General features: G+C 32.0%; 1 protein-coding gene across 1 annotated transcript; it reads left to right on the plus strand.

The window, feature by feature from the left end:
• The first annotated feature begins 4,860 nt into the window (after positions 1-4,860).
• On the plus strand, positions 4,861-8,638 carry LOC120078142 (BAG family molecular chaperone regulator 7). Its single transcript, XM_039032363.1, has 3 exons — positions 4,861-5,788; positions 6,267-6,557; positions 8,118-8,638. Exons 1-3 carry the CDS (start codon positions 5,069-5,071, stop codon positions 8,346-8,348), a joined length of 1,242 nt encoding a protein of 413 aa, XP_038888291.1. The 5' UTR covers positions 4,861-5,068; the 3' UTR covers positions 8,349-8,638.
• Positions 8,639-18,710: the final 10,072 nt, after the last annotated feature.

Here is an 18,710-nt window from a genome sequence, read left to right on the forward strand (position 1 = left end):
AAATATATATTAAATTATATTTAATATATAATAAATAATTAAATAAATATTAATTAATTAATTAATTAACTAACTAATATTTTGTATATCATGTTTAAGTTTTGTATTAATGTTGTTATTGTTATAGCAGTAAATCCATAGTGCATAAAGTACTTAATATTTAATAGCATTGAAACTATTTAAATTTGTATTTTTAGGTATCTTGGAGTTTATGTTCAAACAAAGAAGCTGAGAAGAATCAAGATTTGTATTTTTTAAGTATTTTAAGATTTATGTTTTGTAGATATTATTTAATTGTAATTAATTTTGTGAAACTAAATTGTATATTGTGTAAGGTAAAACTACTTAAATGTAAAAGTTGTTGATTTTCATTTATTTACTAAAATTTGTAAGATTCAAGTAGGTTTCAATTGTTGCTTAAAAGATATTAACGGCTTTGATTTTCGCTTAAAAAATATTAACGGCTTTGATTTTTGCTTAAAAAATATTAATTGATATGATTTTCAATAGATTAGAAGATTATATATATATATATAACCATTCTTGATGCCACGTTTTAAGACGTCGGAAAAAACAACAAAAAGTATGTAAAATTTTGAAACATTTTCCGATGTCAAACTAGATTGGCATTGGGAAAGCTAACCTCTCTCGATACTAAATCAGATTGGCATTGGGAAATTTATCCTCTCTCGACGCTATTCTGTTCGAATTTGGCGTCGGGGAAAGCTTTTCCCCTACATATCCAACCTTTTGTCAACACAAAAGTGGCATCGGCATAGGATATATATCCCGATGCCAATAAACCAATTTTTGGCATCGGGAAAGGTGACTTTTTCCGATGTTACCATTTTGGCGTCAGCATATCTCCTAATTCCAAGCATCGTGAGATCAATTTCTTACGACGAAGGAATTTTTTTGCGTCGGGATAGAGTTTTCCCAACGAGGCTTTCCCAACAACCTTGCCGACAATAAAAAAAACATCGGAAAAGCCTTTCTCGATATTCTTTTACTTTTCCTGATGATTTTTTCCATCGGCAAAAGTAAAATTTATTGAAGTGTAGGGTTTATGTTTTCTTAAGCAGATGAACCAAGTCTCATGTTTAATTTATAATATCTCTTAAAAAATCTATAATTATTACAATCTATGAAGCACAGATATTTCATGTGAGATAAAGAATCAGTATCAGACACGTATCAAATACCGATATTTCCAGATACGTATCTGACACGCGATTTGGCGTATCTATATTTGATGCATCTATTTCTATGCGTACTTTTGTTTTAAAGAAAAAAGACAAGTTACTCATTTAATCTTTCCCAATCTAAAATTAGGTAACCTATTTAAAAAGCTCATCACTCGAGTCCAAAACTAAAAGGAAAAAAAATAACGGATCAAACCCTAGACTAGAATCATTTAATCTTCATCTTCACATTTGAGTCCCCACAAAGTCCACCAAAATATAAACCATTTAGATATCTTCATCAATAAGTTCTTCGTTTATCTTCATACTTCTCTCTATAATCTTCTTCTTCTTCTTTGCAATATGAGTCACTTTTCTATTGCATTTTATTAACTATTGTACTTCAACATCTTAGATGTTGCTTTTTTTGTATTGTATTTCAGTATTTGTATTCTAGTTTGTGCTAATGTTATTAACTTATAGGCTAAATCTATCTATATTCTATATTTTTTTAAAGAAAAAAATGTATATTCAACATATCAGTATCCTTATTTTCTAGAAATATAAATATTAAAAAATATATAAAAAAAATGATGTATACGTATCTTAGTTTTTTAGAAATTGATGAATCGATGTATCCGATCGTATCCGTATCGTGTAACCATATATGTGTCTGTGCTTCATAGATTACAATTGAACAACTTTCCAGAATTTCTTAATAACTATAAATGATCAATCAACAAAGGGGTATATGAATGATAATCGTAATCTATGTATCCACAATTTACACATTTAATATGCTAACCAAGTCACCTTTAGTAATCCAAAGCTCCCAACCATTGTTCTTGGTTAACATAAAAGAGATATTATGTAACGACCCGAATTCAGGAGGGGTATATGAATGAACCGGTATCACATTCGAATGAGAGGGATCCTGAGAGGACATGAAAGTATGTTTAAGAAAGGCTTAAAGAATGGAAAGTTACTACCTATACCAACAAGGTGCACCTTCCTTTTCGGTGGCTCAATCATAAGAACTCCAAAGTTAAGCGTGCTTAGCTTGGAGCAATCAAAGTTGGTGGTTAATTTAGGAAAAAAGATAAGGGAATTAGGGTTATAAAGGTGTTTTTTTTTTTTTTTTGGGGGGGGGGGGGGGTCGACCACCGACGACCCGCAGCTACACTTCCCCGCTGTTCGTCCTCCGCGTGTCAGACCTCCAGCCAGCTGCAGCGTGCGCCGAGTTTCCCAGTCGTCGGCCTAACCCAAGCGGCAGTCACCAGTTCTGACGCGGGCAGTGTCGGTTGTTGCTGAACCATGGTTGATTTCGCCTGATTCTTTTGTTCGGGGTAAGTTTCGGTTCCCTTTTGGCAGCCCACTATCTTTTGAGATTCTTAGGCCTAAGCTAACCTTCACCCATGGAATTTGTGATTAGTTTCAGGAACGTGTGGCGGTGAAGAAAGTTTTCGAGCAGAGTAAGGTTTCATTTTAGGAAAGTTTGTTATCCTGAGGTAAGTGTTTTACTGCCGGTTTTGCCCTAAGATTTTGATAAGTTTGCTGAAAAATCTTTATGTCATATATGAGTAAACTTTGATGAAATCTGTTATGGGTAATTGTGTTGAAGTTGTCGTATGAGAATATTGTGATAAAGTTGGACGTAAGGGTAGACTGGGATACTGTGATAAGGTTTGATGCATGAGTAGGCTGGGGATAGTGTGCTAATGTTGATGTATGAATAGACTGTGATAAGGCTTGATGTATGAGTAGACTGTGATAAAGTTGATGTATGGGTAACGGTGTTAAAGTTTGATGTTGATTCATGGCTTTGATTGCATGCTTATATCTGAGATTTTAATGATTCTTGATTGTATGCTTACGTCCATATGAGATTTTAGTGGCTGTTAGTATTACCATTGGGCTATGCATGTGTGAGCCTTCGGGCCACATCCTATGCTTATATACGGTGTCCTTTTTTTGGGATCACCACTTGTGTTTATGCCTGGCCTTTGTGTCACTATTTATGAAAGCGTGCCTTCGGGTTCGCTCTTTATACCTATGCCTATATCTATGCCTATGACGTCTTTGTGCATTTTGGTCCAATGGAAAAACTAACAGATCACTGAGTGGGCCCGTAGTGGGCTGCTTACTGAGTATATTTTTATACTCACCCTTTTCTTTCCCTATTTTTTTTATGTAAGGGTAATGATAGACTGGTGCATGACAAGAGAGATCCGTGACCTGGCCATTAGGACGATTTACTGCTTCTGCACTTACTATCATGTTTTGAAGTCTGGTTTAGGAGTTAGACATTTTACACTCTCATGCAAAATTTATTAATTTTATTATTTGACTATTTAATTGTCTTCATTTTAAAGTCGGGTTTAGGGGTACCCCAAACGGTAAATTTTTATTTTTATTTTATTTTATTTTTGTTTTAGTTATTTATTTTTACTTAATTACGTTTTCTTATCTTTGCTCATTTGAGCATTATTAAATAAAATTTGGCTCTTTTATTTGATGGTTTAAAAGAAAATGTATGATTAAGTTTATGCATGCATGGAGTAACATCCTAGAATTTAGTAGGAAACTAGGGTCGTTACATATTAACACCCAAAAAAATGTTGCCAAAGGACCTTAGCCAACATTCATTTCCAGAATTATGAACCGTTGTATCAAGCTTCTTGTGGCAAAAAAATAAAAATTAAATACCAAAACTCAAAAGCTACCTCTATTTGTATGAAATTTTGGATGGGTCAAAATGAGGTCATTCAAAATCTTCTACACGCATGTTGGAATTGTCATCAAAATGCTCTTTTAAAACCTTATCGGCCTCGCTTAAGAACTGTCGGTCTCCATCGCCCTACTCATTCCCAACAAAAAGCTTTGTGTCCAATAAACCTTGTCATCATCGATAAGATAAGAGGCACTTCCTCTTCGTCGAAATCCTAAACCCTAAAATTAATGTTTTTCTGACCTTTTGATTACATCATTCACTTGTAAAATTATCAAAATCATTCGATTCTTTCTCCCTTCTCCTCACGTCTTTTCACTTAGTCTCGCTCTAGATCGGAACCTTTTTTAAAATCCCTCAATCTTTTTCTTCTGCAACTTTCTTCTTCTTCTTCGCTATGCATTTTTTTCCACTCATTTCTTGCTAGAATCAATGAGCGAGAGCGAGAACAAAGAGTGAAAGGAAGAAGCAAGAGTGAGATCAAGCAACCAGAAGAAGAAGTTAGAGAAATGTGTGATGCTATGTTGATAAGTATTGAGAGGAAGAAGCAAGATGAAGGAATGAGGAGCGAGAGGAATGAACGAGAAATCATGGTACTTTAACACGTGGCTACATCAACAAAAGACCATTTTTCGAACATTCTAAGCTATTTTTCATTCAAACAAGAACATTCCTATGAAAATCCCATTTTCATCGGTTTCATTTGGTAACTATTTCGTGCAATATATATTATTTTCACCTCTAAATTTCTTTTTTGTTATCTATTTTTTATGAATGACTTAAAAATTCAAATAAAATTTTAAAAACTAAAAAATAAAAATAAGCTTATTTTTTTAAAAAAATAAAAAGTTAAAAAAATTAAAATTATATCCATCTGACAAAAAGGATGCACTGGACAGCTCCAAGCAAATATGGCAATGGAATATTCCCAAGTATAAAAGAAAAAAGAGGGAAAAAAATGGAAATTGACCAAAAAGTACTTGCATTAAACTCATATTGACGAAATTCCCTCCCTCTCTGGATCCTTTCAAACCATTGTCGTCTTCTTCTTCTTCTTCTTTGTGCTCCTCAGTCGAAGCCCACCGTTTCAGACTCACCATCAAATTCAACCTCACCCATTTCCCTTTCTTCTCCATTAATCTTCTTCCAGCTTCAAACCATGAGCAGATTCAGCAGATTCCAGTTCATTGACCCTTACTACTCCCACTCCCCTTCTCTTCTTCTCACCCAAGCCGAGTCCTCCGTTCTCCTCCCCAAACCTCTCTCATTCCCCTGCCATTCCTTCGTCGACGAAGTCGATGACTTCGATTTCGCCTTCGACCTCTTGACCCATCGTCCTCTTCGACCTTCCCCTTTCGACGTCTTCGATTCCTTCACCGATCTGGTTCAGATCGACGAGGCGCCGTTGTTTTCGTCTTACCGCCAGATTCGCAGAGTTGAGCGATCGAGAGATGACGTTTTGTTGCAGAGGCTGACCGATCGAGTTACTGAGCTGGAGGCGCGGTTTGAGCGGCTGAGTAGTGCGAGGGTTAGTCGGTATGGCGATCGGAAGTACACATGGACGAAGGAGATCATAGGAGTGGAGAAGAATGGTGTTGATCGGAAGTATAAGTTGGTAGCTGAGATTAAAGATGGGAAGAAGAACAAAGAGGGAAAGAATGATGGGGTTTTGCAGAACTATAAGTGGAGTGCTGAGATTAAAGGAAAGGACGAGAGGGATCCGATTAGGAAGTATACCGTCGAGGTGTCGAGTGGAAAAGGAAGTGAGAGTACTGAAAAGAAAGACGAGAAGAAAAAGAAGGGGAAGAAGGTTGGGAATGAGACGCGTGTTGTTGAGATTCAAGACACTGATGATCAAGGAGCTGTCGTTTTAAGACAGGTATTGACATTAATTGATCAGTTTTCTCATAATAATTCCAAAATCTGATGGCATTCTATGATTTCATCTTTTTTCTTTTTTTTTTTTTACCATTTTTCTCCCTTAGAAATTCTTATAATATACGACCAGGATACAGTGTAGAAAAGAGATTTGTTTCCTGTAAAATCATATCTCTAAGCAAGGACCATAGGTTGAACTCAAAAACTTTACATATTTCTAAGAAAGGGGATCTTTTTCTGCCTGGCTACTTTAAGAATGTAATAGCGAAGAAAAGATGGGAAGTCCTCGTGCCTTCAAAATGTGATAGAGGATGGAATTAGTAAGCCCCTTCGAGACCCCACTTATGATTGGTTTGGTATCTGGTTTAAGAAACAATGCTTTGATTATTTTAATATGCAACTTTCTGAATCTTATTATCAAGTTGTACTGTTATATGGAATATATAGGGAACTTACCAAATGTGTTTTTTTGGTGTAAGGCCTTTGCCAAGAGAACTAGAGTTGTGGAAAATAAGAAGGGTAAGAAGAAGGAGTTGTCTCCTCAAGATGCAGCTGCTATCATTCAAATAAGTTTCAGAGAATACCTAATTCACAGGTCAAAGGTTCTTCGTGCTCTTAGAGAACTTTCAGTTGCCAAGACAAAGTTGAAAGAGATCAGGGAAGCCTTCAATAATTTTGCTTACAGTCAGCGGCTAGCTCGGGATGCAGAGGAGCGCCAGAGGTTCACTGAAAAAATAATTGTCTTGATCCTCACTGTCGATGCCATTGAGGTTAAGATCTCTTTCTTCTTTCTACTGTAAATTAACTCATGAAGTATATGTTTGTGTTTGTTAATCTATTGTATTATAACCATAATAGTCTTAATTTTTTTTAAACTGTTGACTTTTGTTCTACGAAATCTTATATATCTTTAACATGTGACAGGTTCATTCCAACTCTTCATTACTATGTTACTTCGATTAGATTAATTAAAACTATCACAATTGAAAGCGTTAGTGGGTATAATCCAACATTATACAATAGTCGTGTATTTCTCAGCATGTAGTTGCACCCTCATTTCTTTTTAGGCTTTGTTTACTACTGTTTGATTTCATTTTTTGTTTTGTTACTTAGGACTTGGGAGAACCTTTTTCATTCGAGAGACTCCTACTAAAACCCCTTTAATCTTGTTGCATTGCTTTAGACTTCAATAGTCAAACTAATTGTGTTCTTGACAGCTTCGGCTTGATCTTAATCTGTCACTTGAGTCTTAACCAACATATTATCTTCCTCCTTTCCTTGAAGGAAACTTCATCATTCACTTCATGTAAAGTATTTCTTTTGTTCATCCGTCTTTTTTAGTCTCATGTTCTTTGCTTTCTTCTTTCACACGTTCTGACCAACAAGATGTTGCTCAACATGATACCTCGTTTCCTTTTTTTTTTTTTTTTTAAGAGTATATCATGTGAATTTTTTTACTTTGCATACTTTCAAGTTAGATTCCTTCTTGCATCTTCATTTTTTTTGGTAGAAGTACTCATGTCATTTCCTAATTGGTTCAGAGCTTATAACTATTTTATTTTATTTTGTATTTAGATTAAATAGAAAGTTTGATCTGTAGGGGGATGGTTGCTATGTAGAATAGAAACCAAAAAAAGAGGTTTCACCAAATTCAAGAAAACGAATGCTTTGTTTAAGGCTACCCAGGGGAGAAGTACACGGTTTGGTTGGGTTTGATATTCGACTTTGGAAAAAAGATGGAACCAGACAATGATTAGACTTCATAAAATCAAACTAAATGATTTAAGACTCTCTTGAGTTTTGTTTCTTTTTCGGCTTTTTGGGGTCTGGTTGTCTCAATATACTTGTTTTATGTTGAAGTTGGTGCTCTTCCGTCCCTCATTTCATGATAAAAGTTGTATCCTTTTGCACTCTGCTTTTTTTGCTGTTTTTCAAGTTAATTGTCTTGAGAGAAGTACGAGATTTTTAATGATTTTGAGAGGTCGTGGGAGTAGGTTTGGTCTTGTGTTAAACTTGTTTCTTCCTTTTGGGCATCTATTTCTAAAGAATCTTGTAACTATCTCTAGTTCTTGTTTTACTTGGAGTGGAATCGCTGCTTTTATTTTATTTTATTTGTTGCTAGCTTAGTTTGTAGGCTCTTGTTTTAATTACAAGTTCCAGTTGCGTCATTCTAGGATTCTGTCATATGTTGTTTCAACCACAAACTCTTACTTCTCTGTCAAATATGAAAGATTTTATCAATTTGATTTCGTCAATTCAGTCGATTGCAAGATAAATAAACAATGGCCTGATATACAAATACAAGATATTGATGCATTGTACTTTTGCAGGGAGTTGATTTGATGGTACGAGCTGCGAAGAGGTCAATGATAGTTGAACTAGAAGCCATGCTTGATGTGGTCGATCCCCAACCTGCTAAAAGATCAATTTCCTTTCGGAGAAGGACGTTTGATATGCCCAGTGGAAGCATCAATAAGGAAATTGCAGCTGGTGTAGCTCAGGTAGTCGAGTTGATTGATCAAGCAGAGAACGGTGTCAAAGCTTTTGAGGCCTCCGAATAAAGAGACGTACTTCTCTTTCGAGTTTCAAATAAGGTTCCTGTAGAAGATAAAGCGGCTTAGTTGACGAGATGTCTTACGCCTTTGGTATGTTTCGGTCTAGGACAGAGCTTTTGATTATGCTGTACTAACGTTGTTGAGTTTAGTAGTTGATTGCCTTTCAAGTGCTCGTGCTTCTGCATTTGCTTGTATTGTGGGTTTTGATTGTAATGTGTCGAAACTATATTTTATCTAAACATTTCCCTTGTGGATTGATATCTATGCCATATGAAACCTTTGGGAGTTGTTTGTTTTATTGCAATTTCTTTCCCTTTTTCTTCTACTCCAACTTCCATGACGCCTTGTTCAAGATTGCAGCATGGATAATTGCTCTCTTTATACAATCGAATGAATGAAATTACAGAGAACAAATATTAAAGAAAATACAAGTGAAAAGGGTTGGCTTATGGCTTATAACAGATTTGAAAGTTATACTTCCATTAATTGGCTATCATATATGTATCTTTTAAGAGATGCGTTAGTGACTGATATTTAAACTTAACCAAAATCAAGATACTTAATCTAAAAGTTCTGTTGAATAGATAATTGTGGAGATAATTCTTCTGTTTTTTTAATTTCCATTTTTCCTTCAACAAGTTGTTCAACGGATAACACATAGCAGGCTTGGAGCAATTCTTGAAGCACTTGATCACGAAGATGGTCGGTGAATATCAATCTCAATATGTTTTATTCGAGAATGAAACACAAGATTAGTAGCAGGGATATACACAAGTGTCATCATACCAAAAGTACAAGGGTTGCAACAAGTATGAACTCAATTTCAAGGAATTGTTGTAACCAATATACCTCAACACGGCCGCATCAGCAAAATGTAGATTTTAGGAGAATATTAGGGAGAGAGAGGGGTAGAACTAGATTTAGCTAGCGAGAGCCATTGATATCGTGGGAGCAAAACTGAGAGTGCAAGAGAGAGCGATAGAGATGTCCATTCTCTCCTCAAACTAGATGAGAGAGGGGATGGAGAATGCATTCCCATTTATATTCCCCATCCTCGTTACTCGTTTTCCTCTCCATTTATTTTCACTATTTTACTTAAAAGAAAATTATATATATATGTTTGATAATGTAATAATGATATTGTATGAATAATTTGATATGTTTCAACCATTATTTTAAACTCTTATCAGCGGATAGTTAAAAAGTTTAATATAAAATTATATTATATTATATTTTATATAAGAGGTTTAAGAATTTTTTAAGGATAGATCAACCATTTAAAATGTGGATTCATAGTAGAAAACCAACTATTTGATTGAAACTTCTTTTTAAAGATCATTTCATTCATTTTTTTCTAAAAATATTAAATGGGAGATAATTCCCCGCAAAGAATTCTCGCCCAATCTCCTCAAAATTAAACAGAGAATATTGCAGAGATGAAAAATGAAATGGGGTCGGGTACAGGGATTTAAAAATTCATCTCCATCCCCATCTCTTCTCGTGGACATTAAATCTAGGGAGTGGGAATGATGCTTGTGTCAGAATATATCACTTTCTTTTACTTTCTTATAGAATATCCAATAATCACTTACATGAAAGAAAATAAGAAAAATCAATGTTGTCTAAGATATACATCTATTTTGAAGTATTCCATTATATAGCTACTCCGCCTAAAGTAAAAATATACCCACTTGTTGATTTAGTCTCCATGTTATTTGGAATTCAATTAGCATTACTAAATTATCATTTTAGTATATATATATATATATATACCTTGTATAATGTAATCTATATTATATGTGACGATGGAATGACTTCCCCAAAATCGTCATCTAAGCACAAATCATTTAGAAAGAGAGTTAACCAATTCAACATTCGATAAATTTCAAAGTTCAAAATCAAAGGATTGCTTTCGCAAAATAGCTTTGATTACCTGTGTTTCATGATCAAGAAGTTTAAAAAGCAGAAAGATCAGAGGAAGAGGATACATTCTTTTTTTCGAGAAATCGAACGGGAATATTTTTGCCATTTCTTTTTTTATTTTTCTTTCATATCATTTCATTAAGAAATGATATACTAAAATGCAATAAAAAAAAATCTATATTTATTGCAGTATAATTCATTCCAATGATCATGTTCAGGTTTGCAGTGTATCTTGTCAACCTTCTTGTTGTATAGACATATCAGGTCTTATACAATATTCTAGAGGACACAAACCTTCATTATTATTCTTCTTTAATTTATAATTTTGATTAATTGGAACAAAACTCAGGTTACTCTCAAAATGACCAGATTTTCTTAGCACTCTGATTGAGAAAGTATTTATCCATTTGAATTTCTTTTTATTCAAATTTCAAATATAATATTAATATTTACAAAACTAAGTTCTTCCTACTGGAACCAATGACACTTGTATTTATGCCCATTGTCTACATACAAGCAACTAATTACTAATTAAACATAGATTCGATAATTTTTTTTTTCAATTGGCGGATTTATATAAATGTATGTATATATATTTCAACAACCTAATTGGGTTTTAATGGACCAAGATTTATCAATTTTAAATAATTAAATATTAAATCTTATTTTCAATAATGATATTTGCAACTACTTCATATTCAAATTGATTTTCCAACGCCTTGAACTTCATGTTATTTCCATTATGTTTTTTATAAATGTATAATAGTTTAAATCTTAATTTTAGCTTGAAAATTTTTATATTTATTGGATACTAATTCTTGCATTTTCATTTTGTTTTTAATTTTAACCTTTAAACTTAGCAAATAGAATAAAATGTATTAACTATCTTTTTATCTGCATATATTTTTTTTAAAAATAGAAGTTAGGGAACTTCGTAGTCGCTAATACATATACTTGCCAATTGAACTATATTCTCTTTTATTGTACGTAGATTATTAAACAAAAAAATTAACATAGACTTCTGTTTTATTGATTTATTTGATGATTAGTTTACGTGAATACATGAACATATAATCAAATGAAAAACAAATTCACAAAACTAAATGACACTTTTATTTATTATAATGAATTTTTACCTAGCTTTGTAAACTTTTAACCAACCTTTAATTTCTTATTAATATTTTAAGTTACACGTACGTTGACAAATTACTTTTGATGATTGCTCCAAAATTCATCTAGACAGAAATGAGTCTTTTTTCTACTTCAACGTATTATTATCTTTTCAAAGTCACACCACTATTTTCGTAGTTGTCAACTTAAATCCCATCGTCATCGTCACTATTGTCATTGCTACCCTACTTTTGTCACCCATTTCGAAATCAAAGAGGATATAATGACGGTGCCACCAATACTGAAATTCAAGATTATAATGTTAGCCCTATAACCACTAAGCTAATTGAAATTATAGGAATAAAGAGTTAGACAGAACCATCCATCCTACCCAAATTGAGAGTTGTTTTTTGAAAGAAGAGATTTTTTTTAAGGAATAGTGTGTAAAAATATATTAATTCCTTTTCCAAAAAAAAAAAAATATATATGAATAAATGAAAATAATAAGGAAAAGTGACATATTGTATTAGATGTATCATAGCTGATGGAATGATTAAATTTGTATTAGGAAAGTTGCACTGTCGCCCATTTTGGGCTGAATGTCCCACTTTTTAAAAAGCATTGTTAATTGACCTTCTATTTATATCATGCGTAAAATTATCCATTAACCCTTCCTTCAATTTCTTTTCTTTTTTTCTTCTCTCTCCTTCTTCTCCGGCTGGTGGCTTTTTTTTCTTCTTTTCTTCTCTTCTTCTTCGTCTTCTTCTCCGGCAAGCGACTTCTTTTTTTCTCTCTCTTCTCTTTTCTTCTTCTTCCTCTTCTTCTTCGGTGAGCAACTTTGGCGAAGTTGTTTTTCTTCTTTTTTTTCCTCTTTCCCTCTTCTTCTTCTTCGTTTTCTCTAACGCTCCAACTGTGAGGAGAGTGATTTGTGAACGAGGAAAAGAAGAGAGACAACGAGAGCGAGAGAGCAAGAAGAGTGATTTATGAGTGAGAAAAGGAAGAGAGAGTGAGAGAACGAGAGAGTGATTTATGAGTGAGGAAAGGAAAAGATATTTGATTTATTATCCTAAATCTTGTGGATCTTATAGTTTGTTGGAGTAATATAACATGCAACGGAAGAATTCATAATCAATAAGCACTTAAACTACACTTAATTTGAGTTTTAAACATGCTACTCATGAGGTTTTCATAAGAGGGTTTGAACAAGACAATACCTTTGTAGTTCTCTTTCACGATTTCAGCAGAATCTCCACAAGTTTGAGCTGGATTCTTTAGATAGACCACCAACAAGATCTTCTCCACTATGGTCAAGAAGGAAGGTGTGGTGGAAGTACTCTAAACAAGCTAAATTGAGGATGAACTTGAGAAGATGTAGTAGGGTTTTAGTTTTACAGCAACTTGGATAAAGAACTCAGAATTCTCTCTAAATTTCATGCATGAAGTTTCATTATATAGACTGATTTCATGCATTAGAAGATGGTTGCATGTAGGGCAGCTAAGAATTTATGGTGGAATTTGATGATAAAACACCATAAATGATATTAGTAGATTTTTTTAATTTTTGGAAAAAATCCACTAACTCTAATCAATTTCAATTAAATTGATTTTTCTTTTAAATAAAACTATTTTATTTAAAATTTAGTTTTATATAATTAATTCAAAATTAATTAATTTAAATAAAAATAATTTAATTAATTTAGTATCTCAATATTAAATTAATAAAACATCAATTCTACTAATATGATTCAAATTCATATAATTAATATTTAAATCATAATTTAAATATTAATTGATTCTCCAATCTCGTTTTAATTTCAACTAAATTAAACGTTTTAATTGTATCGTATACAATCAATTGAAAAACCCTAAATCCGAATTTGAAACTTTCAAATTCATAACCCTAAATTCAAAATTCATCCAATCAATACTCAATTTATTATTCCAATTTAAGAGTTAGTAGAGGGACCTACTGGACCTACAGATCATGAGCTCTAACGATTTCTAATCAATTGGTTAAACTCTTTAAACCGAATTAATTACTTTTCGTTAACCATCAAGACATACCACTATAGCTCGATAGTTGCACTCTCCTCACTGTAAATGTATTTCTGTCCATGTTAATCATAATCAGTAAGTCGATCCTTCATAGGTTGTTCGTATTTACAACTGGGCCAAAATTACCATCTTACCCCTGTAAATACATCTTGTTCCTTAAGCTCCTACTTACCCTTTAATGAACAACTGATTCATAATACCACTTATGAATCATGTCCCTCTCTATCATGAGAGGGGCAGGTCCCGATTGTTCAAGACCAGGATTCAGCACTTAAGAGAACAACTTATCTGTTAACCCTAAAATGGGTATGAGTGAATTCCATCTCGCAAGGCTATGTCCCCAGCTATCTATCCGGTCTTATCTCCAAAATGAAGGTTTATTGAATAGTATTGTTGGACTACTCTCACCCATGCAAATCAAAGACAATCCCGAATAAACAGAAGTTTATAGCTAGATCAAGATTAAGATCGAGTTATGCTAGGTTACTTTAGTATGAAATAGTCAATTTTAACAGTAAACGGTCATTATAAAGAAAAGTGACTATTTCGTGGTCCAGTCTTTATGAAAACTCATTGCATAGGATCCACACTCACATATGTCTACATGAATGATCTGTGGATCACATCATTTGTATTACCTATACAAAATGGGCCGCATCCAATAGTGTTACTAGGATGAGATATCCAATTTCATTCATACGCTTATAGACCATTTAGGCTATATACAATTAACTTGATCCTGCTTATGTCACTACATAGAGTCAAAGTATTCATACAATAGTCATGGATATGTTTATTGAATTTTCATAATAGAATGCAATATCAACAACTTTATCGAATAAGGTACTCAACAATATTTTATAGATAAATAGAATGTTTAATACGAAATTTATGAACTACGAGTTCTAGGACATTCCCAACAATTGTAATTTGTAAATACAAATTATTTATTTAATAAAATAAGCATTATTTTATTCGATATTTAAAACGCATTAATTCAATCCAATAAACTAAGATCCAATGTTATTTTATATAGCTTGAACAGTATGTGATAAACATACAAATAGATCATGTTCAGGTAATAACCTAAAATGTCTACAGTATATAGATAAGGTTGGGTGTCTTATCCTAGTGACACTGCAAATACGACCCACATACAAGAGTTGTAAGTGTTACAAATGATTTGATTCAAATTATTTATGTGGAGACATATGAGTGGGGTAATCTTGTATAAAGAGTTTGTATAAAACCAGACGAGAAATGATTAATCTCTTTATAACACCCTTAACTGGAGAGACTAACATTTCATAGATTGGCCATAGGTAACTCGATCTCAATCCTCAGTGGGTTATGGACTCCTGTCTATGGGAGCAATCCTTTGATTTGTATGAATGAGAGTGGTCTGAATCGCTGACTCAATAAGTCTACCATTTTGGAGATTTGTCCAAGTAAGAAGTTAGGAACATAGCTACACAAGATAGAGTTGAATGGAGTTGACTCATTCCCGCTTTTAGGGAAATTAGATGAATTGCTAACTCCAGATCTTGAACAAGAAGCTCCTACCTCTCATTGGCTCGAGGGGGATCCTACCTCTCATTAGTCTGAAGGGGATTTGCTTATGATAGAACTATAAACAGGTTGTTCATTAGAGGATCAATGTGAGTTAAGAAGAAAGATGTAATTATAGGGGTAAAACAGTAATTTTGACCTATAACTAGTTATACCCATGGACATAGAAATATGTCTATAATACAAAGAATGTAGTTATGGGTCTTCAGTAGAATGAACCACGGTTAATGAATGTTGGTTATATTAATTAAAGAGTTTGATTAATTTAATCTCGAATCATTAGAGCTTATAATCTATAGGTCCATTTGATCTCCTGCTGGCTCACTAAGACTAAAACAAGAATCAATTAATTTTGGGGATAATTTGAATTGTTTAAATTAATTTAGAAAATTTTATATTAATAAGGACTAATATAAAGTATAATATGTAATGATACATTATAATATATAGTTAATTATAAATATGACTTATAATTAAAACTATGTAATATGAGAGAATAATATTTGAATAAGATTCAAATATTAAATTAATATAAATTACATTCACATTAAAATTATATAGTAAAATTTAATATAGATTGAATTCATATTAACACTATAGACTATGAGAGAGATATGTATTTTTGTATGATTTAAATGTATGATGAAATAAATATGTGATATTTATTAACTATTTATCTATATACCAATCAAAAACTCAATATAAAACTTAAACTTAATAATATTAATATCTATATACCAATCTCAAACGCAATATAAAATTTTAAATTCAACCTAAGAACATTTAACAGCTTCAAATAAACTTTAAGCACTCCCCCAACCATCCACGCCCACATTTTAATCTCAAATTGAAATTTAAAAACTATACAAATACATCAAAACTAAACATGAGGGGTACTACAGTATAACTCAAGTTTAAATATAACATATACATTTATTTCAGTGCCATTTTCAAACTCAATATAAGACTTTAAATTGAACCTAAGAACGTCAACAACTTTAAATAAACTTTAGACACCCCTCCAAACACACACATTTTATTCTCAAACTTATAAATTTAGAAACTATACTTTACAAATACATCAAAACCAAACATCAAAGGTATTACAATTCGTCAATAATCAATTTATAGACTCACAAACACAATTATATAAAAGAAGGATTGGAGAAGGAAAGTTACTTTACCGATGAATCTCGGTAGATTTTTGCTATATATGAGGAAGGTCTCTTAAAAAGATGGATATCGTAACATAATGAAGGTCAATTGAAGACAAACAAATCTATAAAATTAGTAACAATCACTTCAATTTCTCAATAATAATACTTAAACTCGTACAAATTTCTAAAATAAACAACTAAATTAGAATATCTAAAATAAAAATTAAAAAACAACAACAAAAGATACATTGAAATCCTTAAAAGAAAGAAAATTCCACTTGCCCTAAGAACAGAAAAAATATTCTTCATGGGCTTTACAAGTAGAGCACCAAGAACTCCCAGTACCATGATTGTTCACTCAACTAACAAAGCTAAAAAAAAAATACATGGGATCAATACCCAATAATATTGTAAGAGAAAGCTAGAGGTTAAGTGGGATTTTACCAACCTACAGAATATCGAAAAATTGGGAAATACCCTACAAGCCGTTCATGAAGAAAAACCCACAGGTATATAACAATAATTACACTATCATTTAAAAAAAAAAGCAAAAGACGGAGTACTTTTGAATTATAGTAAAACAATATTACGTGAATCTAACTTTTTGAAATCCTAAAATACTTTTATCCTCTCTTTTAATTGTAGTGTAATTAATTCGACATTTGTATTAATGAGACTATAATTAATTGATCAACTATATATCTACTTTTACATCATTATTTCAAGTGGATAATTTTCCATTAATCTCGTAATTGCATATAATTTTCTACAAATCTCTTGATTTAACGATTGTTTTGAATTTCTGTATCAAATTTAATAGTTAGTTTGAATATTCAATCTTCTACGACATCTAATTTTCAAATCTTAGTTTGAAATTAAAATATCATATTATCTTATTTTTAAATCGTTTCTATGATTATCTTATTTTAGATTTTTAAATCTTATATTATATTAGTTTTTTCTAACTAATTTTTTATATTTATGGTAGATTTTCTCTTAATCATAATTAAATCATACGTTTTTAAGTTGTTTTTATGATTATCTTTATTATAAATTTGTTTTAAACTGTGGCATCTCATTTTTATTAATTAGTCTTTTTTATTCTTAATCATATTATTTTTGTTTTAAACCTTCCATTGGGAAGAATTGCAAAACAGAAATTTCATCAAATATATAGCAAATAAAATCTCACATGTGTTTCCATTTTTCTTTAACCCTAAAATGCATTTTCAATTACACTGCAACTAGTTGCAGATGTTTTTTAACATAAATTTGATTTTCTCCTACATTATCTCTCTACACTTTTCGAATTTTAAAAATGGAATGTAATTTTTTTAAAAATCGAATGTAATTTTTTTTTTTCCAATTATCATATTTGATCTTATCTTCAATTTCAAATATTGTTTTATCTAATTTTTCAAATTTCATCTTTTTCTTACTGATTTTATTTTTTGTTCTCAATCGATGACAAGTCTACTTTAAAGGCTTGACCTAACTGATCAAATCCATTGGTGCAGGATGAAAGACTTGACTTAATCGACCACGACCAATAGTTCAAGTCACAGAATCTCTTCTTTCCGAAGAGATTCCTATCAAGTCATTGTGAAAAGGTAGGTCAAGCATATAGACGGTGTTGCTATAGCCTGTTTGCCTTGGGGGTCTTATACCCACTCTTGATCGAATCGATCAAGGAAGGATGTAATGTCGTCGAAGACTGTTTCTCTTCTATTCATCAAATCTCCACGATTGTCATCAATGTCACATCATGATTGGTTAGTAATTTCAATTGATGATTTTTAATTGGATTTTTCATACTCCAATCTAAATCGGTTTCTTTTTTCATGAATGCAATTATCTAAATAAAGTTTTTATCAATCCATCCCTCACTTTCTAAACTAATATTTTGGTCAGAACCAAGAAAAAGTATTGTTACAGAATTTTTGGTAAGTTCAAAAGTGAGATAATTTGGTTAAGTGATTTCAATTGCAGTGTATTTATTTTTAAGTTTATTGTATTTGTCGGTAGTTTGGAAACTCATTACATTGTATTTGTAGGTCACATAGATATCACATCAGAAGTATTGCCAAAGACTTTCAAAAGATCTTTGATGATTACAAAACCCAGAACTACAGTGTAACTAATTTTTCTTTAACTTTAAAACGTCCCATCTCGATTTCCAGTTACGCTGCAACTAATTCTGCTATTTGCAAATTTTTAGAATAAATCATAATTTTCTCCTAAATTATCTCTATGTACTTTCAAATTTTAAAAATTGAATGTAATCTTTTTCAAAAACCGAATATAATTTTTTTTTTCCAAATATCATGTTTGATGTTATCTTCAATTTCAAATTTTTTATTTTATCTAATTTTTCAGTTTTCATTTATTTCTTACTGATTATATTTTTTGTTGTCAATCGACGACAAGTCTAATTTAGAGGCTTGACCTAACCGATCAAATTCATTGGTGCATAGATGAAAAGCTCGAATTAATCGACCATCGACCAAGAGTTTTAGTCCCAAAGTCTCTTCTTTCCAAAGTGGTTCCTATTGAG

The sequence above is a fragment of the Benincasa hispida genome, chromosome 5 (assembly GCF_009727055.1).
Source record: "Benincasa hispida cultivar B227 chromosome 5, ASM972705v1, whole genome shotgun sequence".
Classification (NCBI taxonomy): domain Eukaryota; kingdom Viridiplantae; phylum Streptophyta; class Magnoliopsida; order Cucurbitales; family Cucurbitaceae; genus Benincasa; species Benincasa hispida.

Excerpts from the sequence above, each read along its gene's own strand:
- LOC120078142 (XM_039032363.1), top strand. The coding sequence starts at position 5,069 with ATGAGCAGATTCAGCAGATTCCAGTTCATTGACCCTTACTACTCCCAC. Across the intron at positions 5,789-6,266 it reads GAGCTGTCGTTTTAAGACAG|GCCTTTGCCAAGAGAACTAG; the intron begins GTATTGACATTA and ends TTTTGGTGTAAG. Across the intron at positions 6,558-8,117 it reads TCACTGTCGATGCCATTGAG|GGAGTTGATTTGATGGTACG; the intron begins GTTAAGATCTCT and ends GTACTTTTGCAG.